Genomic DNA, 27,666 nt, shown 5'->3' with positions numbered 1-27,666 from the left:
ACAAAGAAGAAAAGAACTTATACTCATACCTCATACAATACATAAAAATTAACTCAAAAAGGACCACAGATCTAAATTTAAGAATTAAAACTACAAAACCATAGGCTAAGCTATAACTCCAAAAGCAGAATCCATTACAGAAAAAAAATAGGTAAGTCGGGCTTCAGCAAAATTAATAAATGTTCCCTTGAAAACATATCCTAATGGTTTGAATGTTTTTGTTCTCTCCAAAATGCATGCTGAAACTTAATCCCCAAGTGATGGGAGATAGAGCCTTTTGGGAAGCAAGCCCCCATGCTCTCATAAAAGAGCTTGATGCAGGGAGTTAGGTTCCTTTTTGCCTTTCTGTCCCTCTGCCATGTAAGGACACAGAGGATTCAGCAACAGGGGCCATCTTGGACATGGAGAGTGAGCCCTTAACAGACACACTATCTGGCAGCACCTAAATCTTGAACTTCCCAGCCTCCAGAACTATGAGGAATAAATCTCTGCTCTTTATAGATTTCCCAGAGTCAGGCATTCCATTATAGCAGCACAAACAGACTAAGACAAGATGTCATTAGGAGAATGAAAAGACAAGGTATGGACTAGGAGAAAATATATGTAAATCACATAGCTGACAAATTATGTATATCCAGAATATATAAAGAACTCTTATAGTTCAATAATAAGATGAACAACCCAATTAAGAACTAGACAAAAGATTTAAATAGACACTTCTCAGAAAATATATATCAATGGCTAATAATCATATTTAAAAATAAAATATATTTAACATAATTAGGCATTAGAGAAATACAAATTAGAACCACAAAAATGCTAGTACACAACCACTCGAACTGCTATAATAAAAAGATGATATCAAGTGTTGGCAAGGATATGTGAAGAAATTGGCATCTTCATACATTGCTGATGGGTATATAAAATGGGACAGTCACTTTGGAAAACAGTTGGGCAGTTTCTTAAAAAGCTAAATGGGCCAGGTGCTGTGGCTCTTGCCTGTAATCCCAGCACTTTGGGAGGCCAAAGCAAGTGGATCACGAGGTCAGAAGTTCAAGACCAGCCTGGCCAAGATGGTGAAACCCTGTCTCTACTAAACATACAAAAATTAGCCAGGCACAGTGGCAGGCACCTGTAATCCCAGCTACTTGGCAGGTTGAGGCAGGAGAATCACTTGAACCTGGGAGGTAGAGGTTGCAGTGAGCTGATATGGCTCCATTGCACTTGGGCTAGAGTGAGACTCTGTCTCAAAAAAAAAAAAAAAAAAAAGCCAACCAAATCTACCATATGATCTAGCAATTCCACTCTAAGAGAAATGAAAATATATGTCCACATGCACACATATGTTTATTGCATCACTATTTACAATAGCAAAAACATGGAACCAACCCAAATGCCCATCAATGATAGACTGGATAAAGAAAATGTAGTACATACACACCATGGAATACTATGCAGCCATAAAAAGGAATGAAATCATGTCCTTTGCAGGCACATGGATGAAGCTGGAAGCCATCATCCTCAGCAAACTAACACAGGAACAGAAAACCAAACACTGCATATTCTCACTCATAAGCGGGAGTTGAACAATGAAAACACATGGACACAGGGAGGGGAACAACACACACCAGGCCTGTTGGGGGAGTGGGGGCTGAGGAGAGGGAGAGCATCAGGACAAATAGTTAATGTATGCAGGGCTTAAAACCTAGACGATGGGTTGATAGGGGCAGCAAACCACCATGGCACACGTATACCTATGTAACAAACCTGCATGTTCTGCACATGTATCCTGGAACTTCAAGTAAAATTTAAAAAGAAAAGGAAACTACAAAACAACACTACAAAAAAGGAAATATATCTACACAAAGACTTGTCAGTGAGTGTTCACAGCAGCAATGTTCTTAATAGCTGACAACTGGAAACAATCCAAATGTCCATCAACTGGTGAATGGGAAAACAAAATGTGGCATATCCAGACAATGAAACACTCTTAGACAATAAAAAGGAACAAACTTGATATACGTTGCAACATGAACATATGACCTCAAAAACACTATGCTAAGTAAAGGAAGCCTACATATTGCATGATTCCATTTATTTGAATTATCTACAAAAAAAATCCGTTGAGGAAGAAAGCAGATGAGTTTCTGGCTAGGGCCAGGAGTAGGAGTGGGAATGGTTCTAAACAGGCATGAGGAAACTTGCTGGGGTGGTAGACATGTTCCAAAACTATATTGTAGTGATGATTCCACAACTCTATGAATACACTAAAAATCATTTAGAAGGAGTAAATGTTACATTATGTAAATTATACTTGAAAAAGGCAGACAAAGAAAGATATATATTTAAAAAAAAAAATTAGACTAAAAGTTCTTGGTGGTACAATGCCAGGATGGAGTTATCTTCTAGTGTCAAACAGCCTTAGGTCACAGAGGAAATTTCCTCTAGCTTGAAAACTTGTCAAGCTGTCTTTAGCCTGGTTTAAATGAACATGTTAAAGTTTATGAGGCACAAAATATTCAGCATCACAAAAAGGACCACAAAAGGATCAATCTTCTTTGGGAACTACCTCAGGTCAGATTTAAGTAGTCAAGGTGAAGAGGGGGCCTCCAGGGGGTGCCATTCCCCCTCCTCTATCCCCCACTGAGCTCAGCGCCAATTTTGCCACACAGGTACTAGATTAGTCTATACTCCACCTACTTCTAAAAATTAAGAGAAAAAAGGTAAAGTTTGTAAAAAGAAATACATACAAATAACGAAAGGTAATATGATACGCTTTGGCTCTGTGTCCACACCCAAATCTCATCTCAAGTTGTCGTTCCCAAAGTTGGAGAGGGACCTGGTAGAAAGTGACTGGATCATGAAGGCAGATTCCCCCTCTTGCTGTTCTGGAGATAGAGTGAGTTCTCACGAGATCGGATGGGTAAAAGTGTGTGTATGGCTACTCTGGACACACTGCCTATGGGTTAGCCCTGCTCTGCAAGAAGCAGTTAAAAAAAAAGTATGGCGGGGCGCGGTGGCTCACACCTGTAATCCCAGCACTTTGGGAGGCCAAGGTGGGTGGATCACGAGGTCAAGAAATAGAGACCATCCTGGGTAACACGGTGAAACTTGGTCTCTACTAAAATACAGAAAAAAAAAAAAAAATTAGTGGGGAGTAGTGGCATGCCCCTGTAGTCCCAGCTACTTGGGACTACAGGGGCAGATGAATCGCTTGAACCTGAGAGGTGGAGGCTTCAGTGAGCGAAGACTGCACCATTGTACTCCAGCCTGGGCAACAAAAGGGAAACTCCATCTCAAAAAAAAAAAAAAAAAATTAAATTGAAAGGGACATCATTGCAGCGTGTCCTCATGCCTGGCTGTGAACTCCCAAGGTGCTCAGAGATACTCAGCCCATGTTATTGCCAGGCTTTCTGGAGAAGCCTGAAGCAGATTCACTTGCCCAGTCTCTGTTCATACTTTCTCTACTGATGGATTTGTGGGGAATTCTTTAAAGCCAGATACATTTTGCCCTTGACTTAAAGAGCATGAGGTGGTGGCAGAATTCCTCATCTGCTGCTTATGATTTTAGTGGAACCCCTTAACTGAGGGATTGGTAAACAGTTTGCTTTTTGCCCCTGAACTAGGAATGTTTTTTATTTGTTTTAAGACCATATCTCTCTCTCTGTCATCCAGGCTGGAATGCAGTGATGCGATCATGGCTCACCGCAGCCTTGAACTCCTGCACTCAAGTGATCCTTTGACCTCAGCCCCCCAAGTAGCTAGGACAACAGGCATGTGCCACCATGCCCGGCTAATGTTTAAACATTTTTTGTAGAGATGGTATCCAACTATGTTGCCCAGGCTGGTCTCAAACTCCTGGCCTAAAATGATCCTCTCACATCAGCCTTCCAAAGTGCTGAGATTACAGATGTGAGCCACCTCACTTGGCCAAGAATGGTTTTTATGAAGAGTTGTAAAAACAAAAGAAAACAGACAAATACGTGACAAAGGTCTTACATGTCCTTTTATAGGGAAAGTTGGCAGATACCTTACATTACTGGCCCCGGTGTGATAGCCCCAATTTTATTATGAAATATTGTGTATTAGCCCGTTCTTACCCTGCTATAAAGAACTACCTGAGACTGGGTAATTTATGAAGAAGTCAGTAATTTAATTGACAGACAGTTCCACAGGCTATATAAGAAGCATGGCTAGGAGGCCTCAGGAAACTTATAATCATGGCAGAAGGTGAAGGGGAAGCAAGCACGTCTTACCGTGGTGGAGCCGTAGAGAGAGAGCAAAGTGGGAAGTGCCATACCACTTTTTTTTTTTTCGAGATGGGGTCTTGCTCTGTTGCCAGGCTGGACTGCGTGATCTCGACTCACTGCAACCTCCGCCTCCTGGGTTCAAGCAATTCTCCTGCCTCAGCCTCCTAAGTAGCTGGGATTACAGATGCATGCTACCACATCCACTAATTTTTATATTTTTGTAGAGATGGGGTTACTCCATGTTGGACAGGCTGGTCTCCAACTCCTGACCCCCAGGTGATCCGCCCATGCTGGCCTTCCAAAGTGCTGGGATTACAGGTGTGAGCCACTGCAACCAGCCTTAAGTTAATTTACTATTATTTTTAGAGACAGGGTCGTGCTCTGTAACCCAGGCTGGAATGCAGTGGTGCAATAATAGCTCAATGGAGCTTTGCACTCCTAGGCTCAAGTAATTCTCCAGCCATGGCCTCCCAAAGCACTGGGATTATGGACACGAGGCATCCGGCCTAGCCCTTTTTGTAAGAGGAGGTCCAAGAGCTCCTTCATGAGCCCCTTTCCAATCATAAAACTTCACCACCCAAAACAGGAAAAATCTGTGAGATACAAGGTGAGGCCCCCACACTCTTGTATTTCTGCACTGGCTCCTGGGAGCTAGTCAAGGTGTGTGCTATTGCGGGGCTCACCTGCAAATCAATCATCTCCATCAACCAATCACTACACAAACAACTCTTTCTTCAAAGACAGTTTTGCTCACTTTGGTGTAGGGTCTTGAAAACACACTGTACATCCTCCACTTGTTAATGATTTGTACTACAATGATCTGAGGTTTTAATGCTACAGAATTAGCAGTAAAAATAAGATAAAACCTTAAAATTATATCTCTTTGGTTCCAGAGCCTTACACTTCCCTACACAAAAGAAAACAGAATTCAACATGTCATAGAGTGATTTATATGACCATTAAGAAAGAAAATTAAAAGGAGCATCCCCTGCCACCTGGAAGCTGGCCTGGCAATCACAGCAAGGCCACACTGCTCTCCTGAGGGACATAAACCACCTTGGAGAACACCAGCCTCAGGCAAGGGCCCTCTGAGACCATGATCAAGTGAGACAGAGCAAACACAAAAAAACAAGGTTATTGTGCAACTCACAAAATACCAACAAACACCCGTCTCTCTCAGCTAAAATAAGTGACTGCTACTTCTTTACCCCATTACAGCTTTAATCTCACTCTAATCTTCCCTCCCTACTAGATAATATTTATTGAGTTACACAATCATAAAAATTACCCCTACTTGCTGCCAGCATCCAATCTACAGCAAACTCTGCTTCCTTAGACTACCCCTTAAATCATCCAACCAAAGCCCAAATCCTATAAAGGCTCTAACACCTTCTTACTGAGACACTCTGCAATTCCCCATGGCATGTGTTCTCTCTCACTGCAACAATAAACCCACCTTGTTCAACTGTGTGTGTGTTCCTGGTGGTCTTTTGCTGGAAGGGATTGACAATATCTAACTATTGTCTTCTCTTTACTCCCAACTCCACATCAGAATACACGTATACACCCTAAGAGCTCCGCACTGCACACTGTTAAAGAGAACTACACCAGAGAACCAGGAAGACTAAGATGCAAAGCATTTCTGAGACCTGCTGAGAATACTAAACAGCAAACAACATGCTAGATGAGGTCTCTCAAAAGTTCTGTAACAAGGCTGGGTACAGTGGCTCATGCCTGTAATCCCAGCACTTTGAGAGGCCAAGGCAGGAGGATCGTTTGAGGCCATGAGTTCAAGACCAGCCTGAACAACATGGTGAGACCCCCTTCTCTACAAATATTTTTTTAAGTACTACAACAATATAAAATGCAGAAAAAGGCAACACTACAAGGCAAATATTCTATCAAAAACAGCCAAGGGATAAGTGACAAAGTATGAGAAAGATAAAATAATCATTAATATTCCATAATTGTAATAATTTCTAATTAAAATAGTTTATACTGGCTGGGTGTGGTGGCTCACGCCAGTAATCCCAGCACTTTGGGAGGCTGAGGTGGGTGGATCATCTGAGGTCAGGAGATAGAGACCATCCTAGCTAACATGGTGAAACCTCATCTCTACTAAAAGTACAAAAAATTAGCTGGGCGTGGTGGCCTGTAGTCCCAGCTACTCAGGAGGTTGAGGCAGGAGAATCGCTTGAACCCGGGAGTGGAGGTTGCTGTGAGACAAGATCGCACCACTGCACTCCAGCCTGGGTGACAGAGCAAGACACTGTCTCAAAAAAAAAAAATTTTTACTGCTTACACTATATGTTTAAGTAATTACTTTAACAAGATTACAGGGAAAAGGTAGAGTTGGTAATAGAACAAAGATCCTTTCAAATAAAACAATTTCAGTTACTTCTTTTTAAATAGAAAGATCTTAACTTTCAGATGTCCTTCTACCTACTCAAATGACCAAGTAGACACTATTTCTGTAACAAAATAGAAGCCTACGCAAAGCTAATATTTAGCATTCACTAATTTTAGGTCCAGAAAACACCTTTTGCTTTTCAAAGTAAGTGATAATGCATGTCACATAAAACATTAAGTCTACTGCATATCTAATCCTTTTATTTCCCAAATGAAGGCAATATAAAAAGATTCTGTATTTTTCAAGATAACTAGAAGGCTTTAAGCACCCAAGACTCCCTGATTTCAGGGAAGTAAAATTCTATTAATTATCAGCTCTTCTATCATTGATGTGTTTCACAGGAGAAAAATTCCTGAGCCTGTGTCCTCAGATGACTGGAAATATCACTCCAGCAGGCCCTCGGGCAAGCAGGCCACACAGCCTTCCTGGGAAACATGCACAGTGCTGTTGTGCATTCCTAGGTGCATGAAGACAAAAGGCCTGGGCATTTGCTTCCTCTCGGTGTGTCTGGCACCGTGGGTGATGTTACCAAGAAGCTCTGGTGCTCAGAGGCCTTTTACTAGGGCACACTAACACAGCTTTTGCTAAAGCTTTTGGAATTAATTTGAGGACATTTTGCCATGAGTTTAGTGACACTTGTTCAATATTTAAGGTAACAAAGCCGTTAAAGTGAGATAAGATTCCTTTCTAACAATCCCATTGGGTTTACCTTTCAGAGCTATCACATTAGAGGCTGGATTCATGATGGCACTCCCTGCAGAGACAGGCTGTCAGATTGGAGCCATTGGGTCGTCCATGTCAATGATCACGACTTGTGCCTGCTCGCCAACTTTCTCTCGGACACATATGAACTTGTCAGATTCCATGGTCAGTGTGCTAAATCCAATGTTGGCTGGATTAATTCCAAGGTTTTGGAGCTAAACAGAAAGAAAGCATTTGATTAATTCTTTTTCCTCTGAAATGGTTGGGCTCTAGCCAAAAGCAAAGGAAGAGGAGTAAAAGTTAAAATTTAGAAACAAGTTAACATTAGGTAAATACTCAAACCAAACATTAGCTTGCTTTTCTATACCTTTAATAGATCCACCCAAGCCTGTGAATCAACTCTCAAGGGTATTACCAACCCACAGTGAAGACATGTGCAGGAACACCAGGCAGTGTCAAGGATGCCATAATTGATACAGACAGGAAGAGATGAGTTGGGGGTGAACCCCCAAAGAACACCATCAGATAAGGTGTCACAGATAAGCCCACCACTGAGGAGAGCTTTGGGAGGAAGGAGGTCTTAGAGAAGTGAAGACGAAGGAAGAGGAAGGGAAAGGGAGAAAACACAAAACCTGGTTTCTCCAAAAGGCAAGAAAAAAGAACCGGCCAAAAGTTTTTGCTTAAATATTTCCCTAGATATCATCAAATCTGTCTAAATCTCATTTGAATGAATTTCTAAGTCAGTGTGAATACTTCCTGGAGAGTCTGGGGTTAATAAGAAAGTCAGCAGGTTTGGCACATCTTCCAAGGCCGATGGATTGCTTCTACTGTGTAAACTGCAACCAGGAGCCTTTCTCCAAAGGCAGTCTTATATATAGTGCCTGGGCTAAATCAAGACCTGTTAATGGGATAAGCGTCAATGAAAAACCCTGGGAAACACATATTCAAGCAATGTTTATCACGCCTATAAAGCACCAAGCTTATTTCTATAAACTTCCCTGTTCTGACCTACAAGACACTTTTTTCTTTTTTGAGGCAGAGTTTTGCTCTTGTTGCCCAGGCTGCAGTGCAATGGCACAATCTCGGCTCACTGCAACCTCCTCCTACCGGGTTCAAGCAATTCTCCTGCCTCAGCCTCCTGATCAGCTGAGATTGCAGGCACCTGCCACTATGCCCGGCTAGACACCTTTATTTTTAAACACTGTTCTGTTCAGCCCCAATTCTACTGCTACTGATTTGACCATTTAACATCTGCTACCTATGTAACCTTGAAGAGGCTCACAATGGCAACAGAGATCATGGACTACTGTGTTAAAATCACCACCATCCTTTGGAAGGAACACAAGTGAGACTGTTCATACTGAGAGTATAATTCAGGACTGTGCCTTATTTGTCTTTTGTAGCAGAGTCTAGCACATACTGGATATTCCAGCTGCTGAGTGGAGCAGGCTGCAGGACAACAGGTCACCTCATCTCATCTTCCTGTTAACCCACTGAGGCAGGCATCCCACACACACTTTCCACTTGGGAAAAACCAAGTCGGGTTAAGAAATCTTTCTGAAGTTACAAAGCTGATTAATGATGGAGCCAGGTATAATAAAGCCTGTGTTCTGACCACAATACTGAGTTGTTTGAAATTCATATTCCATTTTAACACAGAAAAGATAAACTAAGTGGTGATTATGTTCCCAAATGAGTTAACCAAAACAAACACAAGGACATATAACAGCAAAAAGCAAAATGTTACTTCATGACTGTAGTAAAATAATTTTTTAAAAATAGAATCTGCCAATTGATATTGCCATTACTACAAGAAAGTCCCTTCATGTTCCAACCTTGGGTTACAGCAAAGAAAATGATGCTAGCAATGGGTTTATTAAGGATAGGAAAAACCAAAGTATTTTTCCTGTTCTCACACAATACTCAACACAACACTTCTAACACGAGATGTGTGGAGGTTTCTCCAGCAGACACCACCTGGATATCCTACAATTTAATTCAATTCTGACAATATCTACCTGGAGATAGCATCAGATCCCACAGGTTGAGGCCTCAGTCTCATAAGATTGTCTCCACTTCAGACGCTAATCCCAAGCCCAGGCTGTGGCCTTTACTTCTGACCATCCGACTATAAAACAGGGTTCCCTTGACCTGCTTCCTGGATTTGACTAATTTGTTGGAGTAGCTAACAGAACTCAAGGGAACACGTTTTTCATTTATTACGAAGGATATTACAAAGGATACAGATGAACCGCCAGATGGAAGAGTACATAAAGCAAGGTGCCAGAAGTGTCCTTGCTTTTTCCAGCACACTGCTCTTCAGGAACCTCCATGTGTTCAGCTATCATGGGGCTCCTAACATCTAGCTACACATCAACACCATGCTATTTTATTTATTGAGGTTTGTAACATTTGGTAGGGACTGCCATCCTTGGCACTTGTTACTTTTGGAATTTTCTTAGGTATTATATTGCTTAACTTTTTAAGTCTAAAAAAAATTCAAGCCAAAAAATAAGAATATGGGGGTCATCTATAGCAGGCAAAGTCATGAGACTGGATGGAATCACCAAGAGAGACTGTGAAATGTGAGAGGATGGCCTGGGGTCCCAGGGCACAGAGCCCCAGGATGCACCAAGGCTTAGAAGGGAAGCAGAGGAGCAGCCCATGAAGATGGACATGATTTACTTAAGTAAAGTTAACCTACTTAAGTAAACCAAGAATGAGAAATAACAGAAGCCCCACAAGCACAACCACTGATAGCTAGTAAACCAAGAAACCACATTATCACAACCAAAGAAAACCTCCCAGTTTTACCAACTTTCTCACAAATAAGCCATGTTCAAATTCCATCATCCTCTCCCTAGCTTAGTCCCCTGCTGGTTTATATAACAACTTCCAAGGTCATAAATTACTGGTGGGCAAGGATTGGATTAGTGTTATTTACTCTGTCACACAAAAAACAGTCACAACAAAAAGACAAATATGCAATTAATAGAAAAATCCTGAAAAACAGAATAATATAAATGCCCTAGAAAAATTACAATATTTACTTGTTTATTTATTTATTTTGAGACAGTTTCGCTGCAATGCCCAAGCTGAAGTGCAATGGTGTGATCTCGACTCACTGCAACCTCCACTTTCCAAGATCAAGTGACTCTCCGCAGCAGCCTCCCGAGTGGCTGGGACTACAGGCATGCACCACCACACCCAGCTAATTTTTGTATTTTTTAGTAGAGACAGAGTTGCACTGTATTGGCCAGGCTGGTCTCCAATTCCTGACCTCAAGTAATCTGCCCGCCTCAGCCTCCCAAAGTGCTAGGATTTATAATATTTATTAATCAAACAGAGGACAGTGGGATTCCAGAAGATAAGACTGCTGCATTTGAGCTTCTCCCTCCAAATTCCACAACATTATTCATCAGATTTGTGAGCCCTTTGAAAAGAAAAACATGAATACCTGTAGTCAATACGGGCTCACTAAGAAGTCATGCCAAACCAATCTAATTTTCTTGAAGCCAAGTAAATGTGGTAGAATAAATCTTCATTTCAGCAAAGTATCTGGCTTAGCTCTGCTGAGGTAGCCTAAGTAACTTTCACAGGTAATCAGTCCCCTACTCCAGGCCTTTTATCTGTGGCATGCTTATAGAATAGAGAGTTTTGCTTTGTATTAGTTATTCATATTTACTTAATCTCTTGTTTCTTCTCAGAGTCAAATTCAGGTTCTCCTCATCTTGAATCCATCTGAACATTTAGCACATAAAAGCCCAAACAATGTATGAAACAAAAGACTCTTGGAATGAGATGGAAAAGCATGAAGTGAGCCTGTGTCCGGTGCTGAACCACACCTCATTGGTGATGGCCACATGGATCACTGTCTGTCACAGTCCTGACCTTCAATCATCTGCTAGTCAATATTCTGAGTAATTACTCTAATCAAAGTCATATACAGGGACTGTTTTATCTGCTAAGGGTATGCTTTAAGACTGTCAATATACTAGAGTAACAATAAGAATCTTAACAAATTTGAAAGGACTAGGAAATTTAAAAGATAAATGTACACAAATAAAATATGTTTATCTTAAATATCAAAAAATAAGATCAGAGCTTCCTTCAAAAAGCAGCTCTAATACATAAAATGTCAACCAAATGCAATGCATAGGCCTTTTTTGGATGCTATTTCAAACAAACCAAATGCATAAAGCGTTTGAGACAAACAGAGAAACAACACTGACAAGATATTGGGTGATGTTGAGAAATTACTGATTTTTTTTAGGTGTGATGTTATTAGAGTTAAAAAATAAAGAATTCTTAGTGTGTATCAATGGATGAAGAGATAAACAAAATGTGTTATACACATGCAATAGGATTTACTCTTCAGCCTTTAAAAGGAAGGAAATTCTGACACATGCTACAACATGAATGAATCTTGAGGGCATTATGCTAAGTGAAAAAAGCCAAGGTCTGGCACAGTGGCTCACACCTGTAATCCCAGCACTTTGGGAGGCCAAGGCAGACGGGTCACTTGAGGTCAAGAATTCGAGACCAACCTGGTCAACATGGTGAAACCCTGTCTCTACTAAAAATACAAAAATTAGCCTGGCACAGTGGCAGGTGCCTGTAATCTTGGCTACTCAGGAGGCAGAGGCAGGAAAATCACCTGAACCCAGGGGGTGGAGGTTGCAGTGAGCTGAGGTTGTGCTACTGTACTCCAGCCTGGGCAACAAAGTGAGATTCCATCTAAAAAAAAAAAAAAAAACACACAAAAAGACAAATATCAAATATTATACGATTCCATTTATATCCAGTATGTAGAATAGTCAAATCTATAGAGACAAAAAGCAGATGGGGTTAGGGAGAGGAGTAAATGGGGAGTCATTTTTTAACAAGTATGGAGCATCCGTTTTACAAGATGAAAAGAGTTCTGGAGATGGACGGTGGTGATGACTGCACAATATGAATGTACTCAGTTATCACTAAAGTGTACACCGAAAAATGGTTAAGACGATAAATTTTATGTTATGTGTATTTTACAACAATTCTAAAAATTGGAAAAAAACAACAAACAGTTCTCTCTCGGAGATACATCCTAAAGTGTTTTAGGATAAAACAAGATGTCTGGAATTAGCCTCAATATAAATTGGTAGTGATTGGAGACGTAAGTAAAACAAAGCTGGCCACGTTATTGGTAAGCAACCATTCTTGGTCTTCTCAACCTATCCAGATTTTCCGGCTTTAGCAGAATAGGACTGGATGCTCTCCAGACAGAGCAGTGCCCTTAGGTGGGTCTAGGTTTTCTAAACTGTCATTTTGTTCTCAGTTTGGGGATCAATGTTGGGTTAATATGGTGACGTTCTGATTTCAACTCCAAATATCAAGAATTTGTAACCCTGAATAATTTGTATCTAATCTCTTGAGCATAGTAGGTTTTCTTAAATAATAGTAGTTGAGTCAAGATTTTATCTAAGAGCATACATACGCATGCATGGCATGTGTATATAAGTACCTCACAAATAAGTGTTTTAACATCTGAGAATGGTGGATCAAAAAATAAGATAAAAACTATTAGATAAAAATAAGATAAAAACTATTAGAATCAGATAAAATTAAGACAGTAGTCCTCAACCAGGAGTGCTACCTTGCAGTCTTCAGAAACAGGCAAGGGGGTCAGGCTCAGTGGCTCACACCCATAATCCCAGCACTTTGGGAGGCCAAGGTGGGTTGATCACTTGAGATCACGAGTTCAAGATCAGCCTGGACAACATGGTGAAACCCCGTTTCTACTAAAAATACAAAAATCAGCTGGGTGCAGTGGCATGTGCCTGTAATCCCAGCTACTCAGGAGGCTGAAGCAGGAGAATCCCAGCTACTCAGGAGGCTGAGGCAGGAGAACCCGGGTAGTGAAGGCTGTGGCAAGCCAGGGTAGCGCCACTGTCCTCCAGCCTAGGTGACAGAGTAAGACTCCGTCTCAAAAAAAAAAGAAAAGGAGACAGGCAAGGGTAGTTTTAATAGTATAATGAACTCATTCTCTACTCATTTAGTCAGGAATGCTAAATATAGGACAATCCCACAAAAATAACTTTTCCATCTAAGATGCCAGATACTACTGTGAGTTTTACTCCATATGCAGAAACAGTTCCAGAAAAGTGATGTGCTGAAAAGTCAGATTTTCTTTTCTTTTGAGATGGAGTCTTACTCGATTGCCCAGGGTGGTGTGCAGTGGTTTGATCTCAGCTCACTGCCACTTCCGCCTTCCAGATTCAAGTGATTCTTCTGCCTCAGCCTCCAGAGTAGCTGGGACTACAGGTGCCCACCAGCATGGCTGGCTAATTTTCATATTTTTAGTAGAGATGGGGTTTTGTCATGTTGACCAGGCTGGTTTCGAACTCCTGACCTCAGATGATCCACCTGCCTCAGCCTCCCGAAGTGTTGGGATTACAGGCGTGAGCCACAGCGCCTGGCCTAGGTTTTTTTTCCCACTAGTTAGCAGAAATAACTGCCAGGCGCTGTGGCTCACACCTGTAATCCCAGCTCTTAGGGAGGCAGAGGCGGGAGGATAGCTTGAGCCCAGGAGTTCAAGACCTGCCTGGGTAGCGAGACCCTGTAAGAAAATAAATAAATAAATAAATAAATAACCAAGGACTCCTGATCTTAGTATTATTATTCTGATAGGTAACTTAGCTACACATTTTGTTAAAAACTTTTATTTCTTTCTTTCTTTTGAGACAGTCTTGCTCTGTTGGCCAAGGCTGGAGTGCAGTGGCGTGATCTTAAGTCACTACAAAGTCTGCCTCCCACACTCAAGCGATTCTCATGCCTCAGCCTCCCAACTAGCTGGGACTACAGGTGTGTGCCCCTGCACCTGGGTAATTTTTGTATTTTAGTAGAGACAGGGTTTTGCCAGGTTGGCCAGGCTGGTCTTGAACTCCTGGTCTCAAGTGATCCACCTGCCTCAGCCTCCTGAAGTGCTGGGATTACAGGCGTGCACCACCGCACTGGGCCCTACCTATTCAATGGCATATATAAGGGTTAACTAAAGAAAGGTAAAGAAGATGTCTAATGATCCTTTTCAGTTCTCAAAGCTTGCAATCAAATCAATCAAAATTCAAATCTGACACTGGGAGACAGGTGTGGTGGCTCACGCCTATAATCCCAGCACTTTGGGAGGCCCAGGTGGGCAGATCACGAGGTCAGGAGTTGGAGACCAGCCTGGCCAACATGATGAAACCTCTGCTCTACTAAAAATACAAAATTTAGCTGGGCATGGTGGTACATGCCGCCTTTGGTCCCAGCTACTTGGGAGGCTGAGGCATGAGAATCGCTTTAACCCGGGAGGCAGAGGCTGCAGTGAGCTGAGATCACACCACTGCACTCCAGCCTAGGCAACAGAGAGAGACCCTGTCTTAAAAAAAAAAAAAAAGAAAGAAAAAAGAAAAAAAAATCTGGCACTGGGGATTATGCAAAAAGAAATTACTCATCTGATAGTCCTATGGTTTCTATGTATAAAGGGCTTAAGGAGAGATGTCTAACTGGGAGGACTACAACTGTGCTTATACAAGAGTATTAGTGAAAACATCAACTGCCTATATCAATGAAGCCAGAATGCTCAAGTTGCACTGACCATCCCCATGTTCTCACACTTCTGTGCCTCTGGGAACACCAATCTTTTTTCCTTCTGTATCTGTCTCCTTCCCAGTCTCACTCACTGCTTTATTCTTGTGCCTAGCACATGGATGGTAAATAAGTAGTAAAACAAATCACTTGTTTCAGGGCAGTCAAATTTAGCTCATTTATAGTTTTAAAAACATATTTGAGGGGCATGGTGGCTCATGCCTGTAATCCCCAAACTACAGGAGACTGAGATGGTTGGTCACCTGAGGTCAGGAGTTCGAGACCAGCCTGGTTAACGTGGTGAAACTTTATCTCTACAGAAAATACAAAAATTAGCTGAATGTGGTGGTGGGTGCCTGTAATCCCAGCTACTCAGGAAGCTAAGGCAGGAGAATCGCTTGAACCTGGGAGGCAGAGGTTGCAGTGAACCAAGACCATGCCATTGCACTCCAGCCTGGGCAACAAGAGCGAAACTCTGTTTAAAAAAAAAATAGGCTGGGTGTGGTGGCTTATGCCTATAATCCCAGCACTTTGGGAGGTTGAGGTGGGCGGACCATGAGGTCAGGAGATTGAGACCATCCTGGCCAACATGGCGAAACCCCGCCTCTACTAAAAATACAAAAATTAGCCGGGCATGGTGGTACATGCCTGTGGTCCCAGCTACTCAGGAGGCTGTGGCAGGAGAATTGCTTGAACCCAGGAGAAGGAGGCTGCAGTTAACCGAGATCACACCATTGCACTCCAGCCTGGGCGATAGAGCAAGACTCTATCTCAAGAAATGAAATAAAATAAACCCATATTTTATATTTCAAACTTACCAACAAGTCTTTCCTAGCCTAAAGAGGGAGCTTTGTAAATGAGGGCCTATGAAGACGGATGACACTAAAGTCTTTTCCAGAATGTACATTCTAGGAGTAGGTTAGCTCAGGGATAGTTAACTACATTTATGTAATGCTTTACACAGAACTTCTCTCAAATTACACCACTACAGGTTTTCTGTATTTTAACACCAGTGCACAATACTCTGTATTTATCCCTGTTAAATGTCAACTGGTTGGATTCTGGCCAGTCAAGATCTGTCCGATTCTAATTTTGTCATTGCACTTTGCTATTCCAGCTTTGTGGCATCCAACGAAGAATGCCTGCCAAGAGTGACGGTCATCTCCCCGGCATGGAGGCCAGCAGCAGGCCTCCAGAGAAGCGGAAGAAAACGTGGGAGAAGAGCCTACAAACTTGGTAAAGTCTCAGTGAAGAAGCAAAGAAGGAAAATTCAGAAAGATTGCAGAAAGATACCCCCTTAGAGAAGGAGGTGACAGGGTGCCAGCAACTATTGCCCTGATAAACAACATGTCAGATATATGCAGTGATCTGTCTGTGATCCTGCAAGAGGATCTTCAGTGTGTTAAGTTACAAAAGCAAAACGCAGAAGAATATTTAAAGTAAAATTCTTTTAATCATTTTTGGAAGGATAGGGTGGTTTCTTAATAGTGGTTTCCCCTGGCAGAGACAGAGTTTGAACGGAAAGATTTTAATTTCCATCAGACCTGCCCCTGCTACAGAATGCTAAAATATCTGAGTAGAGAGGGACCTTGAATGAGATCATTCTAGGACTTAATTCTTTCAACCCAATCAACTAAAGAAGCATTAGTTTGTGCGGCTTAGGCATTCTGAAGATTTAAATGTGTTCTATGGTGAAGATCTGTTTTTACAAACAGGCCCCATTCAAATTCATTTACTACTTGGTCACTCACAGTGCCCCAGTGGTTGGCATTCCCAGGAGGCTCACCCTCCCAGACACCCTGGCTGAGGCAGGTGGTTCCTTTACTTGCTTTATAAATAAGAAAGTCAGAAGGCAACTGACTGGCCAGTATGTATTTCCAATACCACAAGCAGTGGTAGGTCAACAGGCAAAATGTAACAGCTTACACAGTACCTTAAAAAGACATTTTACACTGGAATGCAATAATTTGAGGATGCAATGAGCCAACTGTTGCCTTAGTACATCAAAAACCACTTCACAAGATGAGATAGCTACACAATGGCAACAAAAATCAAATATGGACTGGACTACTATGGGTATGAGTCCCCTTTTGGAGTGTGACCCCCAGAAGCCTCTCCAGACACACACCGGTGTGCATGGATGGGAACTGTTTTCAGTTCAAGCTCAATCTACACCTTCACAGTTTTACTTTCCTCCCACTTTCTTTAATTATTAATATTGACTAACAGGTAGAAGATTGGTTCAACTGGACTGTGTGTGAGACCCACCTGGGAAGGAATACCAAAGCTCCATGTCCACCACCCAGCTTTGGATTTAGCATCCAGCAGAGATGTGTTTAAAGCTTCAGGCCATTCTCAAATTCAGCCTATAGAAGCATCTACAGTATAGAAGCACTGATTCAGATCCTGACCATCTTTCTCCTAGAATTCTAGTGCTCAAGGTCTCTACATCTGTTTCGAACATCGCCTCAGAGACACCTGGAGGGAACGTGCTTACATTTTCTGTGTATTGAGCTATGACACATTTCACAGCTTACAAATTTGCAGCTGCTTTTTTGATATTGCTGGGAGGAATTACTTAGGGCTCAACAAAATTTCTAGGCCACCAAACCATTCAGCCATTCCTATTCTGAATCAAGATGTCTTAAGTTCTCAGCCCATCCTCAGATATTACAAACAGCAATACCCTTCCAACTCTGATATTTGAATATTTCTAAAAAGTCCAAATAGTAGCTCCCTGAGCACACAATCTAGTAGAGAAAATGAACAGTTACAGCAACCTGGGAAGAGGATCGTTAGACAAGGAACCCCAAAGAGGCACAGAGGAAGAACTCATAACTGACAATTCAGGGAGAGCTTCCAGAGAGAGCATCATTTTCACAGATTGCAGAAGGCTCAGTAGGGGTAGGTGGGTAAAAAGGGGTGAGGGGACAATGTGTTCTGGAAAGAACATAAAGGGAGTAGCTGCAGAGTCGAGCAGGTGTCAGGCCGGGAAGAGTAGGGAAGAGCACTTGGGGATCAGCCTTTTCATGCCAGAGGAAACAGGAAACCACTCCCTGAAGGACTTTAAGCAGATGCTCATCCTGGGAGATCATGTTGCCTGGGTGCTGGAGAATGGACCTCAGGAGGGCAAGACTGGAGGTAGAAGGACAAAGCTAGCATGATCATCAAGGTGGGAAATGATGGCATAGTTTAGGGAAACGGTGGTCATGATGACAGTGGCAGAATGATGTCAAAAGTAAACAACAGAAAGGGACAACAGGATAGGGAAAACACATCCCAGGCTCCTGGCTGGACACTGGATAAGATACACATTTGGGGAGAAAGGGAACCCCGTTTTTGAACACTGTGTTTGAGGAACCTGCTGACCATTCCCTGGCCTTCTTCAGTAGGCAGCTGTCACAATGGCAGCAACAGCTCACAAGGACACAGTGCTTTACAGCAGTCTCCTCTTACCCGTGTTTTTTTTTTTTTACACTTTGTTACCTACAGTCTGAAAATATTAAATGTAGGACCCCAGAAATAAACAACTTATAAGTTTTTTTTTTTTTGAGACAGAGTCTCGCTCTGTCGCCAGGCGCCAGGCTGGAGTACAGCGGCGTGATCTCGGCTCACTGCAACCCCTGCCTCTCGAGTTCAAGCAGTTCTCCTGCCTCAGCCTCCCAGGTAGCTGGGACTACAGGCGCACGCCACCACGCCCAGCTAATTTTTTTTTGTATTTTTAGTAGAGATGGGGTTTCACCATGTTGGCCATGATGGTCTCGATCTCCTGACCTCGTGATCCGCCCGCCTCAGCCTCCCAAAGTGCTGGGATTACAGGCTTGAGCCACCGTGCCTGGCCCATAAGTTTTAAAGTGCATGTCATTCTGCATAGAGTGATGAAATCTTGCACAAGCCCACCCAGGATGGGAATTATCCCTGTGTCCAGCATATCTACACTGTATACACCACCAGCGCATTAGTCAGTTGGTAGCGGTCGGTTATCAGACTGACTGCTGCAGTATCACAGTGCCTGTGTTCAAGTAACACTTAATTTACTTAATAATGGCCCCAGGCCGGGCGCAGTGGCTCAAGCCTGTAATCCCAGCACTTTGGGAGGCCAAGGCAGGTGGATCACGAGGTCAAGAGATCGAGACCATCCTGGTCAACATGGTGAAACCCCGTTTCTACTAAAAATACAAAAAAATTAGCTGGGCATGGTGGCACATGCCTGTAATCCCAGCTACTCAGGAGGCTGAGGCAGGAGAATTGCCTGAACCCAGGAGGCGGAGGTTGCGGTGAGCCGAGATCGCGCCATTGCACTCCAGCCTGGGTAACGAGAGCGAAACTCCGTCTCAAAAAAAAAAAAAAAAAAAAATGGCCCCAAAGTCCAAAAGGAGTGATGCTGGCACATTGTTATTATTGTTCTGTTTTATTATTAGCTATCATTGTTAATCTCTTACTATGCCTAATATAAATTCAGGTTTATCATACATATGTATGCATAGGGAAAAAAAACAGTGTATATAGGGTTCAGAGCTATCTGCAGTTTCAGGTATCCTTTGGGGGTCTTAGAACAATATTCCCCACGGGTAAAAGGGGACTACTGTATACGTACCAGTCATCGTTTAATGCTTTACATTTATTAACTCAAAACCTCATAACTACTTTGTAAGATAAGAAGTATACCTTTCATCCTTATTTTATAGATGAAGATATGGAAACACAAAAAAGCTACAAACATTGCCCCAAACCACACAGCCAGTAAGTGCCTGAGTCCAGATCTGATTCAGTGCCTTCACTTTGTGCTCTTTTTTTTTTTAAGATGGTGTTTTGCTCTGTCACCCAGGCTGGAGTGCAGTGGCGCAATCTCGGCTCACTGCAACCTCGCAGTTTGTGCTCTTAACCAGAACCAGCTACTGCCTCTCATGCACATAACAGTGAAACTGTGAAAACACGTGGATGGCTTGGGAACACCGAGCTTATGGGAATACATAAAATCACCAGCAGCGTGTCCTGAATGAAAAGGTAGAGGGGCCCAAGACAGATTCAAAGCTTGTGCACAAGAGGTGCCCACAGGGCAATGGGTATGGGCAGAGAGGAAGGAAGAACCCTGGGTAACTGTGGGATCAAAAGCAGTAGACAAAGGACCCTCAGGGGGTAGTAAAGTGCAGCATCAAGTATTGCTGGACATCATAGAAGATGCGTGTGGTGTGATGGGCTTTATCTTATCTATCTTAACTCATCTCATCTCATCTCATCTCATCTCATCTCATCTCATCTCATCTTATTTTTTGATGAAGTCTTGGCCTGTTACCCAGACTGGGGTGCAGTGGCATAATCTCAGCCCACTGCAACCTCCGCCTCCCAGGTTCAAGAGATTCTCTCACCTCAGCCTCTCAAGTAGCTGGGATTACAGGCGCGCACCAACACACCCGGCTAATGTTGTATTTTTAGTAGAGATGAGGTTTCCCCCTGTTGGCCAGGCTGGTCTCGAACTCCGGACCTCAGGTGATCCACCCGCCTTGGTCTCCCAAAGTGCTGAGGTTACAGGCATGAGGCACCACTCTCGGCCTGATTTTATTTTTTATAGTAAAGATTAGCCAACTGCAGCCTGCTTTTGTATGGCCAAACTAAAAATCATTTTCATATTTTTAGAAGGTTAAAAAATGTAAGAATATGGAACAGAGACAGAATGTGGTCCTTACCAAAAAACCTGCAGGATGACTTGTAACCTTGGCAAGAACAGATTCAGGGGAAAAAATGGAGACAAAAGCCAGACTGCAGGTTAATGGAGAACATAAAGAAGTAATGCAGCGCTAAAGCAGCTCTTTCATGACATCTGGCTATGACAGAAGAGCTTTGTGGTGACACACGGGGTGGGGAAGGGGGGAAGAAGTTTGCTGGTTGTACAGACAGAAGAGAGGTGAGCACTGCCCAAAACAAACAAAAAGAAACCACGAGAGGGAAAGGATGAAAATACAGGAAAGAGAAGCTATGACTGCACAAGGCTCCCTTATGGGAAAGAGGGATACCAAATCCAGAGCATAGATAAGAAAGGACACCTACTTTTGAGGTAACAGGAAGGCAGGAAAGGGTGGCTGCAGACAAGCTTGTAAGTCTCCAGGCATAAAGGTGAGAAACATCCCAGTTACGGCTTCAGTTTTCTCCAAGTCATCTGCTGGTTGCAAGGCAGGAGTGGCAGGATTAGGGATTTAAGGAACAGGCTGCAGTTCTGAAAGGTCTGTAGTGAAGGCAGTGTGTGCTGATTCAGTGTGTGCTCTACAGAATGCAGAGCAGCCTCAAAGACCCAGCCAGTGTTAGAGACCACAAACCACAGACTTTCATTCATGTGGCTGCCCACCACAAGCCACAAGCATTTTCCAGATAATGGAACATATCCTGTATAAACTCTCATGGACATTACAAATGCTGACGGACATAGGGACACCTAAATACCTTACTGCTTTCTTGCTCTTTGGAAAGAAGATATTTAGATAGTGGTTAAGCACAGGCATTGGAGTCAGAGATGGGTTAGAACCCAAGCTTTGTCACTTACTGACCGTGTAACGTTAGCTGAATGAATTATATTAACCTCATGACCCGTGGTATAAAACAGGGTATCACTACCTGCCTCAGTTATCATGAGGATTAAACAAGATTTATAAAATACAATAGTCTGGTGAGTGACAAGAGAAATGGCTCAATAAATGATAACTACATCATCATTATGAGTAGCAGCAGTGTTTTGCTACCTCAGCATGACTGGCACAGGTTCAGCTTAGTGGCAGAATGAAGTCCGGGGGACGGATGTCAAGGAACTCTCATCTCCACACAACTTCCACTGTGTTACCAACCAAGTGACCCTGGCAGGATGCTTGGATATCAAGTTTCCAGTCTGCAGAATAAGGGGATCTGCAGAATGAGGGGACTGGACGGGTCATTACACAACTCCCAAGGCCTTTCCCATCTGCATCCAGGGCTAACAGTGCTCTGAACTGTGAAAACAGGAACTTTCAATCAATCACATTCCTCAATGTACTACTCTGTAGTACAAAAGACTTGAGTGTGAATCCTGTTCTTACAGAATGAAGATGAGTTATTTAACACTTTTGAGAGTGGGTTTCCTCATCCAGAAAGTAAGCGAATCGCAGCGGATGGGAGTGTGATGATTTAACACAGAGCACTCAGGAAGGAGCCACTGGCGATCCCTCCTCCACCGCACCTCCCCGGGTAAACCTGGGAGCGACCCGCACGGCGCCCTACCTGAGCCCTTGCTCAAAGAAGGCGGCCAGTCCTTGTGTTCCTGAGCACAAACAAATGGAGAAGAAACTGGGACCTTATTAAAAAGGCGGGCTTTGGGGTGTTACTGCATTGAAAACCCTCAGGCGTAACGCTGAGGAGTTTTTCTCTTGGGTCACGCATGTTCACGGTCCTCCCAGGCGAAGCCGCCCTGGGGACGACGACAGAGCACAGAGGCAAACTCAGGGCCGAAAAAGAACCGCAGGACGCTAAGCGGGGCGTGGGGCTGTGGGATGGGCACGGCCCCCGGGTTGCCCCGCCCGAAGCGGGAACCTGCGCGCGTCCTCGCGGGCACTGAGCCGGGCGTTCGCTTCCACCCCCAGCGCTCCCCGGCCGGCGCCCGCGGGTAAGGGGCTTCGGCGACAGCACCCGAGTGGGTCCTCACGAGCGGCCGCCGCGCCCAGGACCCCCGCAGCCCCGGCCCAGGTGTGGGGTCGGAGGTCGGCGCGGTTGGCTGGGCAGCGGCTCAGCGGGCTGGGGGCGCGGGGCCGAGCCCAGGAGGCCTGCCCGGCAGAGGCGCGGCTGACAGGACGGAGCGCTGGGCGCGGCCCGCGGGCCCGCCCGGCCTCACCTGGAAGTGCTTCTGAAAACGAATGGGGAGGATCTGAGCCATGGCTGTCGCCGGACCGAGGCAGCAGCGGCGGCGGCGGCGGCAGGGATGGTCACCGAACTCTCTAGCGGGCTGACAAGTGGCGGCGGCGCAGGCGCAGTTCCCGGGTCCCCTAGCCCCGCCCCTTACCCCGCCCCCTACCCCGCCCCCTAGCCCCGTCCCTACCCCGCCCCCTACCCCGCCGCCTACACCCGTCCCCCACCCTCCCCCTACCCCCATCCCCCACCCCCCTCCCCACCCCGCTTCCAACCCCGCCCCCTAGCCCGCCCCTTTCGCGCGGAATCTTCGCGGATCCCTCCGCCCGCTCCGAGGGTCCGCGAAAAGTAGTCCCGCACGCCCTCGGCAGGACGCGGTGCGCGCAGGCTCCCGCACTGAAGGGTTTTCGTGGGGTAAATCCTGACGCGGTCTGCAGCGGCACTTGCCCAGCGCCTTCCACGTGTAGAGTGGGGCAGTGGTGCTAGCTCTGCCTCCAACTCTGGACGCTTCAGTTCAGGGCCACTTTTTTTTTTTTTTTCAGACGGAGTTTCGCTCTTGTTACCCAGACTGGAGTGCAATGGCGCGATCTCGGCTCACCGCAACCTCCGCCGCCTGGGTTCAGGCAATTCTCCTGCCTCAGCCTCCTGAGTAGCTGGGATTACAGGCACGTGCCACGATGCCCAGCTAATTTTTTGTATTTTTAGTAGAAACGGGGTTTCACCATATTGACCAGGATGGTCTCGATCTCTTGACCTCGTGATCCACCCGCCTCGGCCTCCCAAAGTGCTGGGATTACAGGCGTGAGAGGGCCACTTTTTATTCAGGCATGGATGTGACAGAAAGAACGACTTGTGCCATATAACGAACGATCTTTTGGTCTGAAGAGGACCGTATATGACCGTGGTCCCAGAAGATTACCGAGCTGGAAACTTCCTGTCCTCTGGTGAGGGCTTAGCCAAGGTCTTTGCCTTTCCTGTGTTGGAGACACACACACAGGTGTGTCATTAGAGCGCCGGCGGAATTCACCTCACACGCGGTACGGGTGTGCAGCTTCGCAGCCCCGGACCGCACCAGCTGCCTAGTGTAGTGGCTGTGCCATCCGAGTTTGTGTAAGTTACCTTGTGACGATCCCACAACCGAGACGCGTGTGTCAGAATGCATGGATGCATGGGACGCGTGACTGCACGTGTTACAGACATGTTTCGGCGTGAGCCTCGGCCCCTGCTCCTTGAGGAAGCATCTTTCCTGGCTCCTGCGGTTTCTAGAGAAACTGTGCCAGAATATCAATGCTGAGAGTCAGCGAAGGTCATCTAGCAGCAGATGACCATCCCCAGGCCAGTGAGGATCATCCAGAGTGCCCATGGCTGCAGGACAGGAGTAGCAGGTGGGAGCTAGAGCCCACACCTGGTTTGCCCCGCAGCCAGTTATTTTTCTGAGGCACCGTTGGCTGATGTGTTTTGCATGCAGGTGATTCAGCTGCATAAAAGATGTCAAGAAAGGGAGGCCCTTGGCATTCTGCACCACACTCTCCTACGGTGAATCGATAGCCATCTCTGCTGCTTCACATGTTGCTCACTGGTAATTTTATGAAATGAACGACCCACCTTGAATAAGACAAGGATGGTGCAATTATTTGCGCAACGGCTTGACCATCTAGTAGCAAAAAATATGTTAAGGAATAGAAGAGACTGTACACTTTCAAATTAAATCTCTTTTCCAGTATTAGCCAAGACCTCTGCAGCCTGGCCTTTCTAACATCCGTGTGGCCTCATCTGCTAAATATAGAGCTGGGTTTGGCTGTGGTTAGTACTACATTTCCCAAATCGCTTTATTTTGGCAATAATGTCTGTGACTCCAAGTACCCTTTACCCCAAACATTATATAAATCTTTCAGTATTAATAGCAACACTCCCTAAATCGCCTTCCCCAGGACTTTTTGGAGGTTAAAACTAAAAATTTATACCCTAAAAGAAAGAATTTAAGAAAATTGGCCGGGCGCGGTGGCTCAAGCCTGTAATCCCAGCACTTTGGGAGGCTGAGGCGGGCGGATCACGAGGTCAAGAAATTGAGACCATCCTGGCAACATGGTGAAACCCCGTCTCTACTAAAAATACAAAAATTAGCTGGGTGTGGTGGTGTGCACCTGTAGTCCCAGCTACTCGGGAGGCTGAGGCAGGAGAATTGCTTGAACCTGGGAGGCGGAGGTTGCAGTGAGCCGAGATTGTGCCACTGCATGCCAGCCTGGCGCCTGGCGACAGAGTGAGACTCTGTCTCAAAAAAAAAAAAAAAAAAGAAAGAAAGAAAATTGTAGTAAAGCAAAGTGACAGGATTGTTAATAAGTGGGGACCTCAAGTGGGGATTATGTTTCAAAATTAATGTTAGAAGAGACACAAAACTTTGTCTCTTTCTTCAAACCGTAGAAGAGACAGAAAGCACATCAGTTATTTGAACAGAGGGAATTGAATATAAGTGATAGTTATAGTTAACAGGAAATAAAGTTGTTATAACTTGCTAACTAATCCTGAAAAAAACCTTTCAATTCTTTTCTTTTCCCCGTCACCCAGGCTGGTGTGCAGTAGCACAATCTCAGCTCACTGCAACCTCTGCCTCCCAGGTTCAAGCCATTCCCCTGCCTCAGCCTCCCAAGTACCTGCGACTACAGGTGCACGCCACCACGCCTGGCTAATTTTTGCATTTTTAGTAGAGACAGGGTCTCACCATGTTGGCCAGTCTGGTCTCTAACTCCTGGGCTCAGATGATCCATCCACCTCGGCCTCCCAAAGTGCTGGGCTTACAGGCGTGAGCCACTGTGCCCAGCCCAGGAGTAGGTTTCAACATTAGTTTTGGAGGGGACACTAACCTTCAAACCACAGGAGAGAGAGAAAGGGCATCAGTTATTTAAACAGAGGGAAGTGAATATATATAATATGTGACAGGAAATCAAGTTAACTCAATAAAAGGAAAATCCCAAGATATGGAGGTACAAACAGGACGCAGCTACCACCCCTAAAGCTCAAAGATGAAAGAGAAGCTGGAATTATTACAGCTTAAAGGAAGGGCTTGCAGACTGGAATTCAGATCTCTGAGGAAGTGTGTTGACCAGCTGCGGCTGGGGTCTTTGAGTCCAGAGGAGAGATCCCATGGGGATGTGACCTAGACCTCTGAGGACTATGGGACTTTGACACACACTATGGATGAGGGGTGGCTGTAGAGCTGGGAGCAAGCCCTTTAATGAGGGCACTGGGAAACTCTCATCCAGACCTCTAAGGAGAAGGCAGATTGAGGCTGGTTCTGGGAGTCTTGGAAAAACTGGATTCAGCTTCTTCTGTGGGAAGAATGTATGGCTGCCTGGTTGAAGAAGCCTAGCTGGGGTGGTGCTCGTGGGAAGAGGCCCTGTGGTCTCCCTCTATCAGCCTATCAACAGAGTCTAATAGGGAGTATTAGATCAGCTCTTATGTGTTTGCCAATGAGAAATATGTTTTTTAGAGTCTCAGCCCTGGCATCAGAAGCAGTTTCTAGAGATGGGAAGGGAGAATAGAGCTGAAAGACATTATTAAATAACTGGTATAAGAAACAACATGTGTCTGGGCACGGCAGCTCACGCCTGTAATCCCAGCACTTTGGGAGGCTGAGGTGGGCGGATCACAAGGTCAAGAGATGGAGACCATCCTGGCCAGAATGGTGAAACTGCGTCTGTACTAAAAATACAAAAATTAGCTGGGCATGGTGGCACGCACCTGTGGTCCCAGCTACTTGGGAGGCTGAGGTGGAAGAATCGCTTGAACCCAGGAGGTGGAGGTTGCAGCGAGCCAAGATTGCACCACTGCATTCCAGCCTGGCGACAGAGTGAGACTCCATCTTAAAAAAAAAAAAAAAAAAGAACATGTTAGATCTAAATTCAGATTCCCATGGGACTTTCCTATAGGTAGAATTGAAAAGTCCATGGAGGCCTATAATCCCAACTCTTTGGGAGGCTGAGGTAGGAGGATTGCTTGAGTCTAGGAGTTCAAGACCAGCCTGGTCAACATAGTGAGACCCCATCTCTACAAAAAAACTAAAAAATTAACAGGGCATGGTGATGCATGTCTATACACCTAGCTACTTTGGAGGCTGCAACAGGAGAATCGCTTGAGCCCATGAGCTCAAGGTTACAGTACACTATGATCATGCCACTGTACTCCAGCCTGGACAACAGAGAAAAACCCTGTCTTAAAAAAAGAAAAAGTCAATGGAGGACTTTAGTTTTCAGGCAGCTTCAGAGAACTAACAAGGCAGTGAATAATTATTAGGCCAATATTACAGAGAAAGGAAATGAGAGAGGTGAGCCGGTTTGTGGCTGCTTTTTCTTGAAAGACATCTGCCAATTCCAGATGAATGTTTGAGACACCAGGACTCCGAGAAGCAGTTTTAACACTCTCATTGCTCTAGGAGGACAAAATTTGGAGGCTTGGTACCACCAAGGAGTTATCCCACTGTACTGTTTTGGGACCACAAATTCTTTGGGACTCCATTCAAATCTTGTCAGTCCTTGCCAGCTGCAAATGTAAATTCTCTCTGGGAATGATAACCTCATCCATGGTCTCAAATTACTTCTACAGTTGTTCACATACAATGTTCAACACCAAATCAAAAATAAGTAGGCATCCAAGGAGAAAAGATGAAATAATTGCAAAAAAAACCAAGAGCAAGCCTTGACAACGTAGCGACACCCTGTTTCTAAAAAAATTAATTAGCCAAGTATGCATCTATAGTCCCAGCTACTCCAGAGGCTGAGGCAGGCGGATGGCGTGAGCCCAGGAGGTCAAGGCTGCGGTGAGCCAAGATCACAC

General features: G+C 44.6%; 1 protein-coding gene across 1 annotated transcript in view; it reads right to left on the bottom strand.

Moving 5' to 3' along the window:
* CLTCL1 (clathrin heavy chain like 1) overlaps nt 1-27,666 on the bottom strand; it is a 184,620-nt gene that overhangs the window by 78,130 nt on the left and 78,824 nt on the right. The window contains exon 2 of the mRNA XM_064362833.1: nt 7,370-7,577. Within this exon, the coding sequence (XP_064218903.1) occupies nt 7,370-7,403 (34 nt within the window). The 5' untranslated portion in view covers nt 7,404-7,577. The remainder of the gene's footprint in view (nt 1-7,369; nt 7,578-27,666) is intronic.

The sequence above is a fragment of the Aotus nancymaae genome, unplaced genomic scaffold (genome assembly GCF_030222135.1).
Source record: "Aotus nancymaae isolate 86718 unplaced genomic scaffold, 86718_ANA_hifiasm-v0.15.2.pri h1tg000049l, whole genome shotgun sequence".
Taxonomy (NCBI): Eukaryota; Metazoa; Chordata; class Mammalia; order Primates; family Aotidae; genus Aotus; species Aotus nancymaae.
This window is presented reverse-complemented; position numbering and strand designations above follow the sequence as displayed.